The sequence below is a fragment of the Vicugna pacos genome, chromosome 18, assembly GCF_048564905.1.
Source record: "Vicugna pacos chromosome 18, VicPac4, whole genome shotgun sequence".
Lineage (NCBI taxonomy): Eukaryota > Metazoa > Chordata > Mammalia > Artiodactyla > Camelidae > Vicugna > Vicugna pacos.
Window position 1 is genome coordinate 20862865 of NC_133004.1, and position 15197 is coordinate 20878061.

The following is a 15197-nucleotide window of genomic DNA, read 5'->3' on the forward strand; positions in this document are numbered from 1 at the left end:
TTGAGCAGAGTTGAGACAGTGGGACAAATAAGCAGGACCCTTTACAGGGGCCTGTTACTGTTTTTATAGTGCAGCCTGATTTTGGAAGGGATCCCAAAGAGCCAGAGACCTCTCCGTGGTAGGTGTGTTGGTGTAGTATTTTAGCTGGTGCACTTTCCAAGTTGGTTCAGGAAAACTTGCGCATAGAGACAATTAATTTCTAGCCCAGGTTGATAAAGATGTTGAGAAAAAGGACAGTTGATTTGTAGAAGGGCCAGGCCAGGTAAAAGGGCCTTGTTTGTCCAGAGCAAAATGGTGTTAAACCCTAGTGTTGTGTTTTCCATGTGCTCTGGGTTGCTGTGCTGGTTCCTGTTGGTGGGAAAGGCGGTCTGAGCAGAACTAGAGCCTTGCTGATGGCCATTTGGAGTACGTTACAAGATGCTGGTTGTGTGGTGCGGGCATGGAAGGTCGTGGGAGGGAGGCAGTTTGCTGTGAGTGCCGCAGAAGTCACTAGGAAACTGGTTCAGGTGACACAGCACTTCACATGCTCTTTGGAGAAGTGATTTGCCCTCAGATAGTGGGCGGCCATCACACGGGGACCCCTGATCCTGTATCCTTTGGTCATGGGTAAGGCTGAAAGCAGCTGTTCTGTCCACGATGCTGGAAGGCACCCCACAGGGGATGCGTTAGGAGTGGTGTGGTGGGGCAGGTGGGCTTGTGCCCACCGTGCTGCTCTGTCAGGGCTGCCCGGCCACTAATGAGCCGGGCAGCCCTGACAGAGAACCCGCTAGGGTGAGCCAGGTGTCGGTGCCTCCTTTCTGCTGGGGTGGGTGGGTCCAGAGGGTTTGGCTGCTGCCTGACCCTACAAGTCTGCAGTCGAACTTGGTGAGCTTGCGTGCACAGTCCAGCACTGTCGGTGGTGGAGTGTTGCTGGGGCTCGCTGACTGGGGCGCCCGAGTCTTACTTCCTTAGAGCCCCTAACCTTCCCGAGCTATTATGAAGATAGAGTATCCCTCCCCTGCATGCAGCCTGAAGGAGAGCCGTTCTGTTCCCACATTCTACATGTGTTCAGTGGGTGCTTGCTGCGTGCCCGGGGCTGTTTTAAGCACCGCAGGTCCAGCGGCCTCCAGATGCTCCCAGCTGACAGAATTCTGGGCGAGGGCATGGCAGGTATGCAGTTGAGAGGTGCCAGGAGAATGTGAGGCTGGTAGGGGTTCAGGAGGGGATGCCCAGGCAGTCAGGGCAGGTGTCACTGAGCAGGTGACCTTTGAGCCAACCCTGGGAGGGGAGGGTCCAAGCAGGTGGTGCAAGGGGAAGCCGTGACCAAGTCCTGCTCTCGGTAGTGTGAGGCCAATTCCAGGTGACCAGTTTACGCCCATGTAAACCATGGCGTCCTGAGAGGTGAACGCCGACTGTGCCACGTCCATGATGCAAAATGCTCTGTGTTTCAGCCTGACCTTTTCCCTTTTCCCTCTTCCCATCAGCCAGGGCCAACTCGTTTGTAGGAACAGCCCAGTATGTTTCTCCAGAGCTGCTCACAGAGAAATCGGCCTGTAAAAGGTAACCTGTTTTCATCTGATCCATAATTCTCTTTTTGCTCAAGTAGCTGGTGCTTTTTTCCAGGTGAGATTAATAGTAAAGAGAGCACCTTTCATGGCCTTTACATAGCCAAGCCTATTTTGGAAGAAGTTAGCATTTTGTCTTTTAACCAGTGTCTTTTCTTTGATAACCTGTGTGCTACTTTGTTGTACTACTTACACTTTCTGGGGCAGTTTTGCTTTATGCTTTGAGATTTGCTCTTGTTCCTTTAGGAACAGCTAACTGTTCAGTGGGAGAGAAGTGTGGCCCACAGGTTTGTATTATGTGCACGAGACTTCCTGCTGTGTCCCGGAGCCGAGGGATTCCTGGTACTGCCTTCGATTTGGGCAGCCTGGCTGTGGCAGCAGCTGCAGGTCAGGTGTTCAGTGTCATGTGCTCTGCAGAGTGCAGGACAGGCCCAGAAGGCAGTGTCTGTGGGAGGGGATAGGACTGAGCTAGTATCTCAGCTGCGGCCCAGCCAGCACTACCAGGGGTAGGCCTCGTGGTGGCCACAGGTTTGAGGGCCTGGGTGGAGGCCTCAGTTGTGAAAATTAGAAGTGCAGGGGGCTGGGGAATGGAGAAGGGTCGGTGGCAGGGCAGTTGGGAGTGGAGGTAAAGAAAATGAGGCGCCAATGGCCAGAAGGTGGGATGAGTCTAGGGAGCTATCTAGTGGGCATGAGGCAGATGGAAGACAGGTGGCAATAGAAACTGGGCTTTCAGAGTTTGGGGATGACAGGTTCTGTGGTTGAAGCTTTTTCTTGGATTCTTCTGCCCTGGGCCAGATGCTCAGCCTACTGGCACCATCCCTGGATTTGACAGACAGCCACATGGTCAGTGTCCTGCACTGGCAGCCTGCAGTGGGCTGCCTTCCTAGAGTGACGAGTGACTGCCAGAGGCAGCAGAGGAGTGAGTGGTTCTGGGCACAGCAGCTCTATGTTTCTAAGCTCGATGGCTTTAAAAAAATTCTTCAGTGGGTGGAGCCACGGGGCACAAAAATGATGATGGATAGGATGCTTAGAAAAACTTGGGCATCATTGTGGCCATTGGGCTCTTTGTTTGTTTGTTTGTTTGTTTTTACCTTAATCAGTCAACAGACTTTGAGCTCTTACTGTGGGCCAGACACTGTTGTAGGTCAAGGCTTCCCAGCTGGGGCAGTTCTGCTCGCCAGGGAATATTTGGCTGTATCAAGACACAGTTTTGGTGTCACAGCTTGGCAGAGATGGGGAGGGGGTGCTGTTGGCATCCAGTGGGTGGAGGCAGGGGCGCTGCTCCACATCCTGCAGTGCAGAAATGGCCCCACAACAAGGATGATCGGCTCCAGATGTCCACAGGGCCCAGGCTGAGCAACCCTCCTCTGGGTGGTGTGCACTCTTGGCCAGTTTCTCCAAGTGTATGTCACTGCTGCCTGAGAACTAGCTTTTCCTCACTGTGGGGTTTAGCTCTTTAGCACTGATGGGAGAAAGTCTCCAAGCTCTACTGAGTGAGATGCAGAGGTCCCAGACTCCCTGCCTGCCCTTTGCAGCGCTCTGGGCGGACATGCAGGAAGTGGGGACTGGTTATCTGTTGGGGGTGGGCAGTGAGGGAGATACAGCCTGTATATCTTTTTTATGCTGTTAATTTTTTGAATCGTGATATTTATTTTTTAAGGAAGTTAAGAATTTTTTTCCTCATTCAAAAAATGGTACCTTTCAAGGTAAAGAAAGAATTTTTAGAAAATACGGAAAATTAAAAAACCCAAAACGCTCACAGTCTCCCACCCACTTAGGTTGCAGATCATGACTTGGTATATGCTTCCAGCTACTTTTTTCTGTGTGTTTTATATGTGCTTACCTAATCTTCATGCAACTGCAGTCATACTGAATAACCAGTTTTGAATTCTGCCCCTTGTGATAATATGATGGACATTTCCCCATGTCACTAAAATTATTTACAGAGATCTTTAACAGCTGTATGGGTTTCCAGCATATGGATTTTTTGTAGTTCTTTGAACTTTTCCTTTATTGTTGGACGTTGAAGTATTTCGCATTATTTGGCACAGTTAAACTAGTGTGCCTCTTGTGTGCAGCAGATCCTGTGCTGTGGGGAAGAAGAGTGCTCCTGCCTGTTCCATGGGAGAGTCTGCCCCAAGTGCCTCTGTTAGAATTTCAGGAAGTAGAATGACTTTGTTTAACAGCATTTAAAAAAATCATTGGTATATACTACTTTCCAGAGATGTTTCACTGGCTTCCCCTTTTAGTTTTTATTGTATGACAAACCGGTCCTGCTTGCAGTCCCACTCCCTGGGGATGACCCTATGAAAACAGCAGAGGCAGCCCCACCCCACAGCCCTGCCCCTCCTCTCTGGCCACTTCCATGTCGAAAGGCCAGTGCCTCTCTGTCAGCGTTCTTCTTGTGTAGCTCCCCATTTTAATGACACTAAATGATAGAGATAACCAAGTGTGAGGACTGTTGAGTAGAATGTACCTTCATTTTTAAAATGTCCTTCACTCCAACTGTGTGTTGTGACTTGGATATCTGACTTCTTACATTTTTAACCCACATCAAGTGCTGCATCTGCCTCGGGCCTGTGGTGCTGTCCGTACATGTACGAGGACAGAGCCTTCACCTAAGGCCCCCAGCATGCTCACTGGCTTGTTGTCTTTGCCCACACCCTACAATTTCATCTTCCAAAATGCCAGGCTGTGGCCTCTTCCAGAAACTGACTGTATTGAGCAACCTATGAGCGTACGTACATCTAGGGCTTTGGGAGAGGCAACTGGCCATGTAGGGTGAATTGCATCTTGATGCTTTCATAAGGCTGAGCTGAGAATAGAATGCAAAAATAAATACAAAAAAATTTTTCCTACAGAGGAAATAAAATATGCAAAGTAGATCTTCAGCTGTGAACTCTTGAGATGCACTGAGGGGAGAGAATGAACGGGAGCAGGGCGGGAAGGAGGGTGGTGAGGAGAGCAGCCCCTCCAGGGTCCCTGCCAGCTGTTTATGGAAAGGACTTCGGGAAATTCAGAGCTGTAGTGTGTGTCTTTTAAAATGTATAATTAAAATGTTTATAAAGGAGGGTGAGTCTGAGAAGGGAAAGAGAAAGCTTGCTTTGTGCACATCCTCCAGACTGTGATTTGGCTGCTTGGCATGCGTGAGCTTGTGTCTGTGTCCTGGGGGTAAACAGTGAATTGTGAGAGACTCTGAGACTGTCCTTAACCGTGCTAGCCTGCCAGTGACAGGGGCAGCCTTCTCAGTGCCCTGCGCTCCAGCACTGGAAGAAGGTGCTTTCCTGTCAGAGTGTTTCCTGTGGTCAGGAGTGGCCGCTGCTCCCTGTTCAGGACCAGACTGCATCTGTGAGGACCTTGGTTGCCCCCAAGGGAGGTGGCAGAGCTGTGAGGGAGGTGCATGGCCTGGCCCAGCAGTGCCTCCAGTGTGTGTGCGAGATTCTCTAGTCCCAGGTTCAAAGGGAGGCCTCTCAGGGAGCCCAGAGCAGGTTTCCACCCTCACGCTGACCTGGTTTTAAAGGAGAGAAATAGATCTGAGGCTGAAACGGGTGGTATGAACAGACAGGATGGAGGTGACTGCTTGTCACTGAGATTTTACAAATGTCATTCTTCTTTGTCTTTCCCTTCCCTTAAAGTTCAGACCTTTGGGCTCTTGGATGCATTATATACCAGCTCGTGGCAGGCCTACCACCATTCCGAGCCGGGTAAGAGACCCCCCTCTCTCAAATCACCACCCCCGCCAAGCCCCTCACAGCAGCCTGACAGAGAAGTGGGAGGGACAGTCCTGGGGGCTGGGCCAAGGTGGGGGAACTTTTATGACAGTTCTTCAATGAATGTGGTGGCTCTCTGGGGACAGAGGGAGACCACTGTCCCAGGAAAGATACAGCTCTGTACCAGGGAGGTTTCTGTGACCCTGCACATAATGGTGATTTTTCTTATTTACAGAAATGAATATCTAATATTTCAGAAGATCATTAAGTTGGAATATGACTTTCCTGAAAAATTCTTTCCTAAGGCAAGAGACCTTGTGGAAAAACTGCTGGTAAATATTTTGAATTTTCTTCTGGTAAGATGATCCAGTAGCCATACTCTTGAGTCCCTCTGAACTTGTGGTCAGAGGGCCTTTCCTTGGAGGTGCCTGTACTTAATAAAAGGGCGTTTTAGGGTTGATAGTGATTATAGGTAGATTCATATCTTCAGTCTTATAAGACATTTTCAGGTTCCAGGTGCTTGATTCTTGACCTCAGTAAGATAGGAAGTTACTATGTCATTTTGCATTTGCTCATCAACACACATAGCATTTTAAGTTAACAGACGCTGGAGCAACTGGGTGTATTACAATGCCAGGTGGTGGTAAATCCTACTTAAGCAGCCTCTCTGGTTATCAGCTTTAGAGTCAGCTACATGAAGGTTTTAGAGATCAACCCAGGTAACATATAGCAAAGGTAAACTGATTTATCCAGGAAGAGTGTCTGTTTCTGTTCTAGTGTGCTGCCTCTTGTGCTCTGGCTCCACGTCTTCCCTTCACTTGATTTGGGGGAGCAGGATCAGTCAGCCTTTCCCACCTGTCCCTCCTGTATCTGTCCCCTCAGTGCAGATGTGCCTGATCTTCTGTGGGTCTGGGGGGCACAGTCGGATCCTTGTGGGGCCCTTTGAGATCAAGTGCTTGTGGGATACACAGGCACTTTTCTCCCTGTCTGTGAGAGCTTCGTGTCCACATAAACTCTTCATTCTCTTTGTTATTAAAGCCCACGAGTTCATGTGTTTCTTGTTTTAGGATTTTTAACTGTGTATTTTAAAAGAATACCTCCTGCTATTCGTTAACTTTTGATGATGTTCATTTTCACCTGTAGGGGTTGGGGGAGGATGTGAAAGGAACCCCAGAGGGTGACTCCGTTGTCCCCGGGCTGCAGTGCCCTTCCTATTTCCAGGAGATCCTGAGAATCGAAAAGAACTACTCCAAAAGAATTTTTTGGTCAGAATTACTTTTTAACCACAATGCTAACTTGCCTTGACTTTGATTTAAGGTTTTAGATGCTACAAAGCGATTAGGCTGTGAAGAAATGGAAGGGTACAGCCCTCTGAAAGCTCATCCGTTCTTCGAGTCCATCACATGGGAGAATCTGCATCACCAGACGCCTCCGAAGCTCACAGCTTACTTGCCAGCCATGTCAGAAGACGACGAAGACTGCTATGGAAACGTAAGACTGCCATAGGAAAGGAGCGGCCCCACAGAGGCGAGCTCTGCTCGTGCTGTTGTGCAGAAGTGGATCATGGCCAGAGGAGCGGGCAGGTCCTCCAGGGCCTTTAGCAGGGGTGTCCCAGGGAAGCAGCAGGCTCTGCTGGCCGAGCTCTGAGGGAGCCACATGGGCCCCGGTTGTCTCAAGATTTCAGTGCCGGGTACTTGGCTTCACCAGGCGTATACGCGCGCTTGTGTGTGCCTGCACACTTGAATGTCTTCTGCAGGTCCTCTGTCTGCTGTTTCAGTCATGTTTGCCATGTGGAAAGCTCTGGCTTCTCGGTACTCAAGTGTTGCTGTCTGAGAACCGGCTCTGTGTGTTCACAGCTTACTTTTTGTTAGATGGCTTGTCCTCAGCTTTAAAAGCTGTGTGGTTTATTAGCCTTGGAGAGTATTCAGGCAGAGCTCCCTATACCAGATGCCGTCCTTTGGACAGTTTAGTGAGCTTTGAAAAAGACTTTGACCCAGAAGAGTGTCAGATACAGAGGAAACTTGCTCAAGGAGGTGCTCCTTTTCTGTGATGTTGATAGCATGTCACTGGGACAGTCTCATCCGAGAGGTTCTGGAGGAGTCCTTTTAACAGGAAGGAAGAGGGCTTGGCGCTGAGGGTGAGGATTGAAAGTGCCTTTACCCAATACCCAAGGCATCTTCTGTGTTCCTGATCCTCTGCTGGTGGCTGATGGTGGCACTTGAGGTTGGACTCCGAGTGAGCCATGCGGGAGTGGCACCCCTGGGACCACTTTTGGACCAGCACAGCTGGCAGTGTCCTCACTGCTCCATGGGGAACACCTCTGCTTCAACCACGTAGCCACATCATCACATTTCCTTTTGGCCTGGATTTTGTGCTGGGGGTCTGTCCGAGGTACTGCTAAGGGGAGAAGAGTAGAGAGCAGAGATAGAACCCCTGGAGCTTCCCATGGGGAACAGTGCAGTGGGGCCCCCAAGACAGAACTCTCCAGCAGGCGGTGGTGGCAGCAATAAACCCATAGCTCCGTGCTGACCCTCGGTTCTCCCATTTCAGAAATGGGGATGATTGGTAACTTCCGTCTCACTGGCTTCACAGGCTCATTGAAACACCCCAGGAGGGGAAAGAGGGGGGCTTGTAGAAGCCTCTATAAACTTTGAGACACTGCACAGAGGCAGCTTCCAGCCAGGGAGTTCTCAGGAAATGGAGAATGCACTAGAACAAAGTCTTAGCTGGAGAGGCCGAGGGAGTGTCCAGGGGCTACTCCCACCCAGGAGCCAGTGAGGGAGGCTGAGGCTGTTGTTGGCACTGGGTGAGCACCTGGGAGAAGGCTGCTCTGGGCGACAAGTGAGGAGGGTGGGCGCAGGGTCTGCAGGAGGGGGCTAGCCTCTGTGGGTGGTGGCCAGGGCCTTTTTGGAGCCACAGGGCACTTGGAAGGATTTTCTGTGCTCTGGTCTTGGCCGTCTGATGGCATCTGTTCCTTTCTCTCACCACTGGCACAGCAGAGCTCTGGTGTGGGGCCTGTGGCCTGGTGGGGGCGACACCACTCCTCCCCACACCTTTTCTGGGGAATCTTTGGCCTGGTCAGCCCCAGGAGCGCATGTGCCCGTTTGGCATGTTTGTGAGTAATTCCATTTTCTGTGTTACCACTGGTATGTAGTTTTCTCTAGAATAGCAGGCAACTTTGTTTACATCAAGCTTAATTAATCTGTTGCGATTAAAAGGAATATACATATTTTAATTGAATTCAGTTAGTCAAATTGGAAGTTGTGACGACTGGACTCAGAAACTTGGAACCATGAGGCCAAAGGAGGAGGGCGCCTGACTTACAGGGTCCCAATCCTCCAGGGCTCAGCAGGCTCCAGGTCCTTGATCTCCCCTTCCTGGAGATGAAGACTGAGGATAAGCTCCTCTCTGGAGCGAACATCTTCTGACATTCCCATCAGAAGGGGACCCAGAGCAAGCAGGATCCAGCCCTTAGTCTGGTGGCCAGCTGTCTAGCAGAGGAGAAACTGGAGCTGGCCCGCACTTACCAGCATTAACAGAGCCAGGCTTGTCTCCCACAGGGCCCTCAGGACCTCGGGTGTGCGCTTGCTCTGACAGGTCAGAGAGTGTCTAGAGCTTTGGGTTGGAGGGAAAGTTAAGGCGTAGTTCTCACTTTGTGCTCTTGTCTGTGCAGTACGACAATCTCCTGAGCCAGTTTGGCTGCATGCAGGTGTCCTCATCATCCTCCTCCCACTCCCTGTCAGCTGCGGATGCAGGGCTTCCACAGAGGGCAGGCAGCAACATCGAGCAGTATATCCACGACCTGGACACTAACTCTTTTGAGCTGGACTTACAGTTTTCTGAAGATGAGAAGAGGTTGTTATTGGAGAAGCAGGCCAGTGGAAACCCTTGGTAAGAACTTACAGATGGAAGTAGTGCTCTGTTTAAAAATGCAGGGTCGAACGCTCGGAAAGAAATGCCAGACGAGGTGACTGAGAGAGCGGGGCACCTGGCTTTGTCACTGCCACCTGTCAGGGCTCTGCACCCTCCCACCTGCCCAGCTGCCTCAATGTGTCCAATTGGAAATGGGTGTTGGGAGGGTCAGCCTGTGGTGAGTGGCTTTGGGACCCTCAGGGCTGTAGCCCCTGGGGGTCGGCATGCAGGCACGCCAGCATCTGTGTTCGGATATGAATTTATCATGATTTAAATAACCGCTGCCCTCGGTGAGACATTCAGGGTGTTCTGGTGTGTTTGCTGTCAACCTACTTTCCTGATGACCTTGCCTGCCCTTGAGTGTTTCAGTGCTCTCAGAATGGGCTCACATGAACTGGAGTTTGTATACTTGTCGAGGCAAACATCTATGTTCATTGGCCATTTGTGTTTATATTTTGAGATACTTTTGACTATTTTTCTTGTATGTTTTGCATCTTTTTAAAAAAAATTGACACTTCAGAGCCATGGATATGAACAGTATTTCTGTTAATTTTGCAAGCATTTTTCTTCAGTTTATCTCTTCATCCTGTTTGTGGCTGTTTTTTATTTGGAAGTTGTAAATTCTCACAAAGTCAAGCCTGGTTATGTGTTTATTTTCTGTTTTCCATCTTGGTCCTGTTGAGAAGTGCTTTACCTTGACAATTTCTTCATGCCTTTTGATGGTTTCACCTTTTGCACGAGTGGGGTGGGGTGGGGTGGGGCAGTATGTTGAGGAAGGAGGATTTGAGGGAAAGAGGACCCCAGAATGTGGGAGCACTTGTACTGCTACCCAGAGTGGCACTGCCTAAGTCTAAAGATAAAGATGCTAAAGAGAAGACATTGAGTTCTCTGACTCACGGAAGGGAGGGGTCTACTCCACAGAAACTGGGCAAAACTGTAAAAGTGATACAGAAATAGGACAAAAGCTATCTTTTCCTGGCTTTATAGATGTGAATACCTTTCTGTGTTGTGTCTGTGAAGAGAAGGTTTTTGCGTGTTATTTTGGTGCCATGTAAGTTGCGGCATCATTTAGAGACTGAGCATTCTGAGTTCTTAAGAGAAAGGAATTGAGTATTTTAAATGTACATGTGGGCTTTTTCAAGGCCAAACATTGGAAATCCACTATAAAGCACTGTACAGGGAAGTCAGGTGTGGAGGTGGGAGGAGCCCCACTGGAGCTGGGAGGTCGAGGAGCTTCAGGCCATTGACAACACTGAGTGTGCGGGGTGCAAGTCACTGGGAGGAGGCCCAGCGCTGCTGTCCCCCATGACACAGTAACTCGCTGGGTTAAAGATGTGGCTGCAGACTCAGAGAGTGAGTTGGTGTGTCTACCTCCAAATTGTACTTTTGCCTTATGAGTGAATGAGTCTACAGATGGGACTAGACTCGCCACTTTGTTTGGATTTGTCTGGTATTCACCCCAACTTTACCATCGAGGAAAGATGTTCTTTTACCCAAGTGCTTGGCAGAAAGCACAGATAGTGCTGAGCACCCCTTTGAATTTCATGGTTTGTTCTGGAGCAAATGTATTGCCGTGTGCACTGATGGTGCCAGAGCAAAGATGGGTTAAACTGCAGTGCCGGATCACGGACCCAGGCCGTGGCACCAAGCAGAGTTCGGAGAACCAGGTTCTTCACAGCCAGATGATCACTGGATGAAAAGAAAGGAAAAGAAGCCAGTCTCGCTTGAGTAGTCATTAAAAATGATTGGTTTTGTCAGCATGCTGTAGACCGAGGTGGGAAGCGAGGTGGGAAGCGTGCAGACAGCACTCCTGCTGCAGCCCAGGTGTGACAGTTCCCTCAGGAACACCCTGCATGAGGGTTTGCATTGGGAGAGAGACTGGCCGCTCCTTTCCTGGAAGACCGTTTTCACTAGGAGATGTGACTGACAAACCATGGTTATTCAGACTTGGCTGTTTGTCCCACATTTTTCTGGAAAATGAGCAGAATGAGCCTGTCACTTCGAGGAAAGCAGCTGCCGGTATTTGTTACCAGTGATAAAATCAAAACCTTCAAGTGAAATTAGAATTTTGGGAAACTGTATCCATCACTGTGAACTTGATATCTTCCCGGTACTTAGAGACTTTTCTGAGGCGATAGGAAGCGATATTAATGCATTGATTTGTTGATATTGTAGAATGAAATTTGTCAATCTTTGGAAGATCTCCATAACTCAGTAAGCCACTCTTTTCTAGATGACGAGTGTATGGTGCCATAAAACCATAGAAGGATGGAGACCCATTCAAAATGCAAGGTAGACTGAGGGTTTTTAATGTCACAGAATTTGAAAAACTCATTCTTGGGAATTCAGATTTCCCATGGCAGCAAACCTGTAAGAAACTACACATGTGGAGTTTTGGTGTTTTATCAAAGAAGAATGCCCTCAAATATCTCCAAAGACTATTAAAATACTCCTCCTTTTAAAATTCCTTATCTGAGTGAAGCTGATTTCTTCATGTACTTCAGCCTGGACAACATATCACGTAGAGTGAAGGCAGAGGCAGATCTGAGAATTCAGCTCTCTTCTTTGAAGAGAGATAGTAAAGAGATTTGCAAAATGTGCAGCAGTGTCATACTTCTCATTGTCTTTGTTTTGGAAAGAAGTTATTTTTAAAGTATTACTTATATTCATATGAAATAGATTTATTATCTTTTTAATGAATTAAATATTTGAAAATGTCTCCGTTTTAATTGCTTATACATAAATATCAGTGAATCTCACTCAAATAAAGGAAAGCTCTTTAGGATCTTCTGTAACATTTAAGAGTATAAAGGAATCCCGAGACCTGAAGGTTTGAAAGATGGCATTTTAGAGCAGAGCGGCTGTGGTCCCCTGGTCCTTCCTCAGCTGCATAGAGGCCTCTCGTGGGGAACTCTCCTGAGGTGGTCAGCAGAGCTGCACTGGGATTCTGACGGACTCGCTCAGCTCTCCTGGTGGTGGCTGTGCTCTGAAATGGTCCCAGTATAATTTAATTGAGGTCTTCCACTTATTATCAACTTGCGACTCTTTACTATGCATGAAATTCTTTTTTTTTCTTTTTTTATTGATCTATAATCATTTTAAAATGTTGTGTCAAATTCCAGTGTAGAGCACAATTTTTTAGTTATACATGGACATACATATATATATTCAAAATTGTCACATTTTTTTCTCTGTGAGCTGCCATAAGATCTTGTGTTATACACATGAAAGTCTTATACAGCAGGACCCGTTGGTCAGAAGAGCTTTCTGTCTGGCTCTGTTGTTTACCCGTGTACTCCTGTGCTGCAGGAGATCCTTGTTACATCTCCTTCTCAGAAATCTTGATTGTTTTCTCTTTATTCAAGTCTTGTTTTGTTTGTTGGTTTAGTTTTTAAATACTTGGAGAGGGAAAAGAAACATGGTGCCTTTCCTCATGAAGGTCACAGTACTTTTTTTTGTTGTTAAAATTATTCTTGTTTTCAAAACCCATATGATGCTGTGTCGGTTGACTTGGGCCTAGGTCCCTGGTTACGGGACCTCGGTGGGTAAGCCCAGAGGGCTTTGTGGAGTGGGCGTTGGTCTGGTTGTTTAGGCTAGGCAGACCCAGGGGATGAGAGGATGTGGCTCCAGCAGCTGGGCCAACCTTCTAGCACGTGTGCTGTGTCCCAGGAGGAACCAGGGAAAAGCAGGTGGATGTGCTCAGACACTTACGTGGTAAAATTGTCACTGTTGGGGGTGACAGTTGTCTTATGCTTTTTTAGTGTTTCTGAAGTAGAACCTTAGGTCAGGAATGCCAGTAAAATCAGAATATAAAGCAGTAGGTGTTAACTTTAACCGAAGGAAAGAACCTGCAGGTGTTAAAATAGCCTCTTTTAAGCTCCTAGGAATCAAAGTGGACTAGACTTGCTAATAATGTGTATTCAATCAAAACCTGTATTTGAAACTTTTCTAAATTCCTGCCATATTCAGATAAAATGCTTTATTTCTGTGGTAGAAACACCAAATAAGATGTTCTCAAACCAGATTTCCAACCTGGATCTTTTAGGGATTTGTGATTCTGAACAGCTCAGTGGTTTCTGAGCACTGAGTCAGAGGTCCCAGCTTGAGGAGGTAACTTAAAAACAACAGTTTCTGTCCTGAGGTTGATTCCCAGTGGCCTCCGCCCTTTTAGTGGGGTTCTGCGTCTCACCCCAGCTTTGTTTAAAGTAACAAGGATGTGTATCCTGGGCTCAGGTCTGCTACACTGCCTCCCCTCTGCCTTTCCTCCGTAAATGCTGCTGAGTCAGAGGTGAGAAAGGGTGATATTTCTAGAATCTGAGGACTCTGGTCCAAATACAGATTGAAATTCTATAAAGCAGTGGAACTTGCATGCAAAGTTACTTTTGGAGTTTTCTCATTTTACTGAAGTGAGTTTGGATCTCTGAAGGGGGACCCTTGCTTAAAGCAAAGTTCACAGTGCCATTGGGAAGTTGGTTTCGAAGGGAGGAGTTTGGAGAATTTCTGTCTCTGACTCTTTTTTTTTTTTAACATTTTTTATTGATTTATAATCATTTTACAATGTTGTGTCAAATTCCAGTGTTCAGCACAATTTTTCAGTCATTCATGGACATAAATGTCTCTGACTCTTATATGAGTGTCTCATTCTTGTTTTTATTCTTTTTATAGGCACCAGTTTGTAGAAAATAATTTAATACTAAAAATGGGTCCAGTAGATAAGCGAAAGGTAAGTTAGATTCCCACCACTCCTTCTTGTGTGTCTATGTCTTCCTCCTGATTTTCACTCAGGATCAGGCCTTGCTCCTCAGGCTCCTGCTATAACTCATGCACATAGCACCTCTGTCTTGGTTCCCTTTAAGAGATCATCTCTAAATTTGATAGGTAAGGAAGATTTCAGCCATTCGGGAGAGGCGATTGAAACTACATGGCAGGCCTTGGCAGACAGAAATGCAGCCTCTCATTTCTGACTGGGGAGCCAGCGTTCTGATTTCTCCCTGAGGCTAGCTTCACTGAGGTCAAAGTTTCTGTCCTGTTGAGGAGGCTCTGCTTGAGTCCTGGCAAGTTGTTTATGACTTCATTCTAATTGCTCTTGAAAATATTAAGTAAATGAATTGTGTCAAAAATATCACACACCACAAATGTTCTCTTTCTGCCGATGTGGACCTTTCTTAGTCGAGGCTCCTGGCCTCCATTGCTGGCCATGCTCAGCCTCACCCACCCCCATGCATCCTCAGTGGTGGGAACCTCCATGAAGGAGGGTTGTGGTGTGACCGGCCAGCAGGCAGAACCCTGTGCCCTGGTGTGGAGCAGAGGGCATGAGAAATAGTAGGGCCCTGACTGCTGGTGACAGGCTCCTTGGAGCTGGCTCAGTGACAGGGACCTGAGCCAATGTGCTGGCCTCAGGTGCACCTACCTATGCTGCCACTCCCCGACATGGCAACCAGAGTAGCGAAGCCTGGAATAGGGGTGTTGGGGTCCCGCTCAGCAGGGCAGGCAGGCCAGGCCTTGAGTGCTTCCCATTTCTTTCTGACCCAAGGGGCTGTGTCCAAGTAGGAGGGAGGTGTGCACGCCCCTCTGTCGCAGGTGAGTGGGCAGGTGGCTGGCAGTGGTCCCTGTGCCTGGAGCTCCTCTGACAGTCCAGCCTCTGAGGCAGTGATAAGTGCTGTCAGCACCCACTTTTGAGCCTTAACAAGCAGTGTCCTTTTTCTTTCTTTGTTTCTTTTTTTGCATCAGGGTTTATTTGCACGGCGACGACAGTTACTGCTCACAGAAGGGCCACACTTATATTATGTGGATCCTGTCAACAAAGTCTTGAAAGGTGAAATTCCATGGTCGCAAGAACTCCGACCAGAGGCCAAAAATTTTAAAACCTTCTTTGTCCACACGGTGAGTTTATCCCTACAGGTTCTTTGCAGGGCAGTTGGAGGCCTTTGGATCTTTGTGCCTCTATTCAGAGCATCCAAATGCTGTGGAACTGAGGGGGCAGCTGGAGTGGGGCGGTGGTCTCCGCCTTTCCCACGTTTGTGGCTCAGTT

The 15197-nt window shown here is 48.1% G+C and overlaps 1 protein-coding gene across 4 annotated transcripts in view; it reads left to right on the forward strand.

Annotated features, from left to right (window-relative positions):
- PDPK1 (3-phosphoinositide dependent protein kinase 1) overlaps positions 1–15197 on the forward strand; it is a 68620-nt gene that overhangs the window by 47324 nt on the left and 6099 nt on the right. For all 4 annotated transcript variants that reach the window (XM_072942482.1, XM_072942483.1, XM_072942485.1 and 1 more), the window contains 7 exons: positions 1464–1539; positions 5180–5248; positions 5490–5586; positions 6572–6745; positions 8928–9145; positions 13832–13889; positions 14897–15049. In XM_072942482.1, coding sequence (XP_072798583.1) covers positions 1464–1539; positions 5180–5248; positions 5490–5586; positions 6572–6745; positions 8928–9145; positions 13832–13889; positions 14897–15049 — 845 coding nt within the window. The remainder of the gene's footprint in view (positions 1–1463; positions 1540–5179; positions 5249–5489; positions 5587–6571; positions 6746–8927; positions 9146–13831; positions 13890–14896; positions 15050–15197) is intronic.